The sequence below is a fragment of the Hyperolius riggenbachi genome, chromosome 3, assembly GCF_040937935.1.
Source record: "Hyperolius riggenbachi isolate aHypRig1 chromosome 3, aHypRig1.pri, whole genome shotgun sequence".
Classification (NCBI taxonomy): Eukaryota; Metazoa; Chordata; class Amphibia; order Anura; family Hyperoliidae; genus Hyperolius; species Hyperolius riggenbachi.
Genome location: NC_090648.1, coordinates 217,828,131 through 217,837,430, shown reverse-complemented (window position 1 = coordinate 217,837,430; position 9,300 = coordinate 217,828,131). Strand labels below are relative to the sequence as shown.

Here is a 9,300-nt window from a genome sequence, read left to right as displayed (position 1 = left end):
GCTTACCAAGCCAATTTGAGTTCCAATAATTAGTTCTAAAGGTTTTGGACGCAATAAAATGACAACAGTGCCCAAATGTATGCACCTACCTAATTTTATTTAAACAATTGTGCACTTTCTGTAAATCCAATAAACTTCATTTCACTTCTCAAATATCACTGTGTGTGTCTCCTATATATTTAACTGACATTTTTTCTCGTAACAACCAATGATTCATACAGGACAATCATGACGATTAACAAGGTTGCCCAAACTTTCGCATCCCACTGTGTATATATATATATATATATATATATATATATATATATATATATATATATATATATATATATATACACACATACATACATCACTGTTAATAGATAATACAAAAATAATGGAGGAGTGTGCCAGGGCATATTTGCTAATGACAAATTGGGCCCCTAGGTTAATTTTGCCCAGGGGCCCCATTGAAACTAAAACTGATCCTGAATGTACAAATCAGGTTCATTAATGAAAACGTTGCATTTTACCTATACTTAACTTGTTTATATAATATGGAAATCATTAGCATCACATTGCTGTTCTTTCTATCCTTATCTGACAAATTGACAAATGACATGTCAAATCCCAGCGTCATTAGGGTCCTAGTGCAGGAGGCTGAGTTTCTGGCAATACATAGAACACCATACTTGGTGGAATGATGCGTGTGAACTGTGAAGGGGCAGAGAGGGGAAGCCGCCAGATCTGGAACAAGTACAATCTCAGTCAGAAGAGCAGGGCAGTGTGAGAGCCGCAGACCTGAGAGAACGTGCACGCAGCCGAGCTCATTCAGGACAAGAGGAAGGTTTTGGAGGGGCAGAGAGAAAGAAAAGAAGGGCGGAGAAAGGGGAAAGTGGGGGAGACAGGGATAAACAGGAAGCTGGGGAAGAGATGGACAGAGGGAAAGAGTGATGGAGTGAGTGAGGGGCTGACAACATCAGTGAAAGGACGGGACTGGAAAGCGAGACACTGAAGGTTACCCTCAGGAATGAACCTAGTAACGGGACAAGCTGAACAAAGCACGTGACCTTTCCAGTGCTGAAAAGTTTTGGCCGCTGTTAACCTGCAGATAGCCTTCAACCTAATCCACTTCAAGACAACTAGATTTCAAGTCATCTTCCTTCTGCTTGACATTTGCTTGCTAGAGTTAATTCCTAGGATTTCAGAACGCCTGCTTACTGCATAATCACAGTTTCTGACCTATGACCTTTTAACCTTAACACCCTCTCTTTTGATCTACTTCAATTCTGACCCAAGCTTTTCCAACTTCTACAAAAATCACTCCAGCAGTGATTTGTTTTTCTCCTGCCACTTGCTAAACATTTGCAGACAAAGAAGACACAGACATGATTATTTTAGTACAACTGGGTTTATTTTTGTCAGGACTTTCTTTGTCTTTGGGCCAGGATGGAGCTGGCTGGGGCCAAGTGATCCAGTGGGAAGATAGTGGGAGACGCTACCGACTTCTGAATTCTGGCGCTGAATACCAGTCAGCAGGAGAAGGTGCAGGAGGAACTCGAGTATTGCTGGATGGAAGCCGTGGAGGTCGTGTGGATCGCCGCCGCCAAGCACCCACTTTACCTCGTACTGGATCACAGACAGTGAGAGGCAACACTCGCCACCCATTTGGCTTTGGACAGGTGTCTGATAGTTGGCGAGGCGGAAGTGAACCAGCAAGCACAAATCGCTTGGTTCCTTCCACAGGGGCAGCAGGTGGAGGAGGGAGTAGGATTAGGCAGTCTTCCTCACAGAATTCAGCAGGACAGCCTGTTTTACCTCGGGCGCAGCCCCCTTATATACCACAAACTGACTTTTACCCTCAAGGTTATGAAGAAACTTATAGCTATAGCAGGGGGGGAGGTGGCTATGCTCCACAGCCACCTTGGGGAGGAGCTTATGAGGATTTTTATGAGGACCCTAATCCACCTTATGCCCAGCCTCCTTATTTTGGGGTTCCGCCAGTAGTCCCCCCTCAGCAACCACCTGTACCTAATCCTGTAGTACCACAGGATGGACTTGACAGGCGCTTTTCCCACAGTCTGTTTAGAGGTGGTGATATTCCTGTACAAAGTGACCCAGTGAGACCAGAAGGAGGAGCTGGTGGAAGTGAAACGGGGTTCCCCCCATATGGTGGAGTGAGTCAGGGGGAAGGGGGATACAATGGAGTGCAGCAACCAGATTATTCTCAACCACAAAGCCGAGTACCTAGTGCCCCAAGCAGTGGAAGCGATTCACAAGGAGGACAACAAGGAAGAAGCAGCGCTGGGAGTGTCTTCAGAAGTAGTCAAAGTGGGAGAGGTGAGTTTACTTTTAAACTGGCAGCTCATACAAGGGCATGTTATGGATGATCTCTAGCCACCTTATAGGGCCCGTTTCCACGGTGCTATTCCGTTGCGGAAAACGCGAAAATGCATCAAAATTTGCATCTGTTTGTAAGTATGCGAATTTAACCGTGTCAGTGCATGTGTGCTTTTACATTGATTTTAAGCGAAAACGGATGCGAATACTCATGTAATTTTCGCATAATGAAAACGCATGCACATTTCCTATTAAATACATTACAGGCAAATCGCACACTAGCCTTGCGGTGTGCGAATTCTGATGGCTCTGCTATGCAGATTTTTTCTGCACAGTCCACCACACAGAATTTATGACAAGTGTAAACAGGCCCATTGATTTATATTGGGTATGCGAATCTGCATGCAGAAAACGCACACAGATTCGCTCTAGTGGAAACGGGCCCATAAACAGATACCATCAGTGCTACATGGACCTTTATTATGACTTTCTGAAGAAAAAAGAAGATGATGGTTTGTTTCTACACAGTACAATTTTTTCATTTTCTTCCATCAGAGAAATTACCGCAGATAGATTATTCCATTTGGTCGTAGTTTTTAAAATTCTTACACAATACCATACACAAGCGTTAGATTTTTCCGAAAATCTGTGAAAAATGATTGAATATGAAGAAAAAGTTGGTTTATCTAATAGTATTTCCTTATACAAAAGAAAAACAGAATAATCGTTCATTTTTCTCGATCAAAAAAAAGGATTCTTTTTCAATTTTCACTCTATCTCTATCTACAGTATATGTGTATAGGCATCTGGGCTCGAGAACTCTGCGCAAACCAGAAAACATAAACCATTCAGCAAGCTTGTACTGGAATATTTTTAGTTAGCTCTCATTAGGTGGCAAAAGTTTCTAATCCTCACCTGGGTCATATCAGTTTATAGTGGTGTTTTGTTCAGCAAATTAGCAGTTGTATAGCTGCAGTGGCATGTATGATTATTATTATTATTTTTAATGCAATTCAGGCTGTCCTGGAGGCATGTAAAACAAGTTCTTGATGTGAGTGTATGTGCAGTTATAAAAAGACAAAATCGCTGTCTTCTGATATGTCCCAGAAGAGAGCTGTGAACTTTTGACACCTAATAGCAGGTCGTTTTTGAAAAGCTCAATCCAGGATTTCTGGATCATTTATGTTTTCCAACGTGCTCCAGTTCCAATGGACCTTAGTATATCAGTCCTACAATTGATTATGTTTGTGATTTTCTTGTGTTGTTATCTATAGATTTACTGTATACTGTATAACACCTTGGCATTCTAACACATATACCTTGTAAAACTATAACATGTTATATTGTGACTTTTATATAATAGGACTTCCTGATTTGGTTGCTGATCCAAGTTATATACAGGCTGCAACTTACATTCAGCGTGCTCATCTGTATTCACTACGCTGCGCTGCGGAGGAGAAATGTCTTGCCAGGTATGAAGTTCTTAAACATCAGTGCTGTACAATAAGTAAGCGTAGAGGGTGGGGGGCAAATGACTATAAAAAAGAAACATGCATAAGAGGTACATTCTACCATGCAGGATTAAAAATGTACCTTGAGGCTGGTTTCACAGTGGGACGTTACAGGCGCACGTTAGTGCAGCCTGTAACGCAGCCCACCGCACAGCAATGAAAAATCAATGGGCTGTTCACAGTGCCCACGTTGCGTTACACAGTAACGCTGCGCCATAAGTCAACGTACTGCATGCAGTACTTTGTAAGCGGCAGAGCCGCGTTAGACTGCTTGCACATGCTCAGTAACATTGGGGAGGAGCGGAGAGCGGCCAGGCACATGGCTAATTAATATTCACTGCACTCAGTGACGTGCAGTGTTTACTTCTTGGAACGGCCGCTCTGTGCGGCGATTGGCCGGCGGGACCACGTGATGCCGCATGCGTCCAAGAGTGCGCATCACGGCATCACGGACACCAGAGTGAGCTGCACAACGCGGCTCACTCTGACGTCCAAAGCAGGGAGCACCAGGCGTTGTGTTAGGGGCATGTTATGCGACCATAACGTCCCCTAAAACGCAACGTCCTGGTGTGAAACAAGCCTAAAGAACACATCCGTGTAAAATACAGTCCCTGTAATGTAAGGCTCTATTACTGCTGCACGGAGCGGCAGGTGGTAAGGTTAATTACTCCCCCTGCTGGCCTGTAATTCATTGATAACAGTAACTCCACCCCCTCCTCAGCAAAACTGCCATGGCATTTTTTTTCTAATGTCTTCAGAAGCTCTCTGGCTACCCCCACCTGCATTTCAAGGCCTGTCCAAGCTTGGCAGCCAACAATTAGGCCACAGCTGTCCAGTTGGGGCGTGCCACGACAAGCAGGTACGGGTGGCCACAAAGCTTTGGAAGACTTTAACCACTTATGTCTAACTGGACAAACATATTTGTCCAGCAGGAGCCACTTAGCAGAAATCTGGATGGATATATTCATGCACGGGTGTTGCGGTGGGTGCACTTTTGTTCCCCGCCGCTATAACGGGATCGATTGTGGAAGGGGAAAGAGTGTTCTCCCCGAGCCCCTGTGAATGAATCAACATGCCTCGAATCACGAGGCATGTTGATTTATAAAAGTGAAAGTATTTTGTAGTAAAAAAAAATCGTACACTTCCTGGTAACTTTCAGGAGTGTACAGCGCCATCTAGTGGCCAAAAAGTAATATTAAAGTTAAAATAATAAAGATAAATACATCTAATATTTATTAAAACCCTATTAAACCCCATACCTCCCTTGTAGCTGCAAAACATAAAAAAACATGTAAAAAAAAATACATAAATATTTACCTTAGGGACTGATTTTTTTTTATGTATGTATGTTGTGAGGGGTTTTGCCTATATGGGCTTTTAGTTAGTGATGGAGGCAAAACTGAAAAAAATGCACCTTTATTTTAAAAATAAAATATTGTCGCCATACATTGTACTAGAGAAATATTTTAAACATTGCAATAACAGGGTCAAATGGGCAAATATAATGTGTGGGTTTTATGCACAGTAGAATGTTTTATTTTAAAAAACTATAATGGCTGAAAAATTAGAAATAATGATTTTTTTTCCATTTTTTTTCTTGTTATTCCCTTTAAAATGCATTTAGAATAAAATAATTCTTAGCAACATGTACCTCCCAAAGAAAGCCTAATTAGTGGTGAAAAAAACAAGATATAGATCATTTAGGTGTGATAAGTAGTGATAAAATTAATGGCGAATGAATGGGAGGAGCCAGTGGCGTAGCTAAGGAGCTGTGGTCCCAGATGCAAGTTTTACAATGGGGCCCCCAAGCACTCTATACATAACTATGGATATGGCACACCAAAGCCTGCCAATAGCAACTACAGTGTTAGAGGTGCAAGAAGGGGATTGGGAACAGTTTGATAATGATACTACTATTTAAAGTATATATATAGAAGTGATTATTATGAGCACAGGGCCAATAGAGAGCTAATACTGTAGTTGAGGGAGGGCCCTTCGGGGCCCTTCTGGCCCAAGGGACCCGATGCGGTCGCTACCTCTGCACCCCCTATTGCTACGTCCCTGGGAGGAGCGCGCACCCCAAACTGTCGCCCGGAACGGGCGCGCAACCCGAACTGTCGCCCGTCGCTGATGTCGCCAGGCGATTGAAATGTTCAATCGCCTGGCGACAGTCGCCGCCGCAACTCCGCCGCAGCTGTCGCTAGTCCGCGTGAGTACGCGGACTAACGACAGCAACCTCCATTGGGATACGCATAGCTTCCGGCGGGGGGAGGAGGAACGTCGGCGACAGCTTCCGTCGCGGCCACTGGTCCCTCTTCCGCGTGTGTACGCGGAGGGACGTGGCGACGAGCTGTCGCCGGCCTGTCGCCCACACGCTCACGTGTGCTGGCGACAGGCTACTTTTGCTGCCCGTGAGTATGGGCCATTACAGATGGAGGGGCGGAGTTCTGTCATTAGTGAATTACTGGTGAGTGATTAACCCTACCACTCGCCGATCCATGCAGTAATAATAGAAAGCCTTACAGTACATGCTCTTTATTTTATGCTGGAAGTACTCTTTAAGGCTGCTTACACACTAAGATGTTACAGGCGCACGTTAGTGCAGCCTGTAACGCTCCCCAACGCACAGCAATGTAACACAAGTGGGCTGTTCACACATGGGCTGTACATGTAACGCTGCACGTTCTTAAGAGAGTGCAGCATGCTACGGCGTTAGAGCGACTTAAGCCGCGTTAGACTGTCTGCACATGCGCAGTCGTGTTGGGGAGGAGCGGAGAGCGGCCAGGCACATGGCTAATTAATATTCACTTCACGTTGTGATGTGCAGCGTTTACTTCCTGAAGCAGCCGCTCTGTGCGGTGATTGGCCGGCGGGTCCAAGAGTGCGCATCACGGCATCACGGACGCCAGAGTGAGCTGCACAACGCGGCTCACTCTGATGTCCACATCGAAGAGCATCAGGCCTTGCGTTAGGTGCACGTTATGCGACCTTAACGTAGCACCTAGTCTTGGTGTGCAAGTAGCCTAAAGCATGCATGCAGCCTAGAGCAAACTTCTGTGCAGCCTATAGACTTTCCCCTCCATACAGAGTGCACATTGGAGTTCTCCAAGAACCCGCTTCACTTGCTGTTATGCGGCTTTCTTATCCTAGTGGACCACGGCATATTGGGATATGCTGATGATAGGCTTCTGGTTAGCATGGAGGAAATATTGGCGGGAACAGACAGGTTTTTATTTTCCATTTGACCCTTTATGGGAAATATAAATAAAACATAGATGAGACATTTTTTACTTGTTTCCCTTGGTAGTAGTTGCTGTTCTGGCCAAACATTGGCTTTGCTTCAACTTAGTGGCCAGAGATTGTATAAAACTGAAGACCTACCTGAGGATTACATAAACATGCAAAATAATGCTGCTGAATGATGGTGGGGAGGGAGGATATGCAATGTACTTAGTATTCACCACACGTCCAATGGCTGCTGTTGTTGCCCTATAAATAGCAGATGTAGCATCCATTATTGAGAAATGTGCAGAATAAGAGAGACCATATCCCGCAAAGCTACACTCCTACTCGCACCCTTAAAGAGGACCATGACAACTCATAGCATAAAGATAACCTAATAAATTATTCAGGATACCCATTTTATGTTAGTTAATGTTAGTTATCCTGGTTTCAGCATCAGAATTATGTCTTAACTATAAATTGCTGTATATTGGTATGTAGCCTCAGCCTCCTAGTGATGTTTGCAGAAATTAACTTAAATTGCCATTCTTTAGCCCCATTCAAACAATCATTAACCCTCTGCACTCAAGACACTCACAACAAGCTGGAACACTAGTAGGGAATAAATAGTTTACTAATTGTATTCAGTTGCAGGAAGCTGATATTCGCTTCCAAAATGGATAGCATTCAACAACATCCTGTACTAGCAAACATTTCTTGCTCCTAAACCTGTAGTTCTCTTGTTCCCTATGCCAGCACAGCACAAAAAAGTAATACAGTTTGTCACTTCCTGGGCCTCCGTGTGAATCTCAGGTTTAAATTGAACCTAAACTGAGAAGGATATGGATTTTTCCTTTTAAAATAAAACCAGTTGCCTGACTCTCCTGCTGATCCTATGTCTCTAATAATTTCAGCCCCAGCCCCTGAACAAGCATGCAGATCAGGTGCTCTGACTGAAGTCAGACTGGATTAGTTGCATGCTTGTTTCAGGTGTGTGAATCAGCCACTACTGCAGCCAAAGAGATCAGCAGGGCTGACCAACAACTGGTATTGTTTAAAAGGAAACATCCATATCCCTCTCAGTTTAGGTTCCCTTTAAGAGCATGAAATGTTTGCATGCTTTCTGACTGGTACAGGTAGAATAGGGGCTCGTTCTGCAGTGGAACCTCAATGCTGGGGAAAGGGTCTAGTACAGGATGTGGTTGCATACAATCCATTTTAGAAGCTAATAATCTCTATTTCTGCAACTGAATTCAGTTTGCAACTGTGACGAATAAACGTTTATTCGTCCAAATAAAGTAGTTAGAGTCTTATAAAATGTTCCCTGTAGCCACTAATAAAAAGTGACAGCAGATAGGAGAAAGGCTTCATTTAAGAAAGAGCAGGGCAGCTGGGGGTTAACACAGTTCCCCTCTTCCTGGTCAAATGCTAGCAAATGTTTTCTTACCTGTAGCTTCCGCACGTAGCATCCCTGGGAAGCATCCCTGGGAAGTTTACAGGCTCATCCATCAGATCAAGTCAGATATGAGCTTGACAGAACCAATCTAGACCAAGAATGTCAGACTGGCCAGCTTCAATCGCAGCAGGGGGGTCTCCTAGGATTCCCTCAGCTGAAGAGGTCAAAGGAGGCCATCTCCCAGCTGAGATTCTCACTAAGTTAAGAAAACCTTTCTGTGAACTCACGAATATGAAATCAATCTTTTGTCATAAATATGGCTTTCCAAACGGGCGTCGGCTGTTAGAACCCGCTTATTATGAAATTCGGAACAAACCACACAATTGGATGTTTCCGAATTCCCGGTAAGCCCTGCCAAAGCAGAGATATGCATTTTGGGGTCACAGTTCACTCCAGACCCCTCAAGTTTGATATTATTGTTATCGATAAATTCTGATAGACCTAAAAAATGTTTTTAGATTTAACATGACTTGTACGGTTTTGGAGATACAACACCTATCCTGATTTAGATATATTTCAGTCTCCGTGAGAAGGGGCTGGTTCATCTCAGGTTCCAAAGAGGTGTGTGATCCCTGCCCTAACTCCTCCTTGCTAAAGTGAGGGGTATAACTTAACTGGGCCTAGGTTGTCGAGGGTCCAAAGTCCTTCATCTGAAATCTTTGTTTAACAACATCGGACAGCCAGCTGGACACTGGCAAAAATCCCTTGGATTAATTCTCACAATGTCATGGCAATCGCCATATTGGACTTTCCACCAATGACTTGCGATTGCCACATGGACTACCAATAATG

The 9,300-nt window shown here is 44.0% G+C and overlaps 1 protein-coding gene across 1 annotated transcript in view; it reads left to right on the top strand.

Moving 5' to 3' along the window:
* The first annotated feature begins 733 nt into the window (after positions 1-733).
* The window catches only part of LOXL1 (lysyl oxidase like 1), a 35,859-nt gene continuing 27,292 nt past the window's right edge, over positions 734-9,300 (top strand). The window contains exons 1-2 of the mRNA XM_068272583.1: positions 734-2,319; positions 3,683-3,791. Coding sequence (XP_068128684.1) covers positions 1,368-2,319; positions 3,683-3,791 — 1,061 coding nt within the window. The 5' untranslated portion in view covers positions 734-1,367. The remainder of the gene's footprint in view (positions 2,320-3,682; positions 3,792-9,300) is intronic.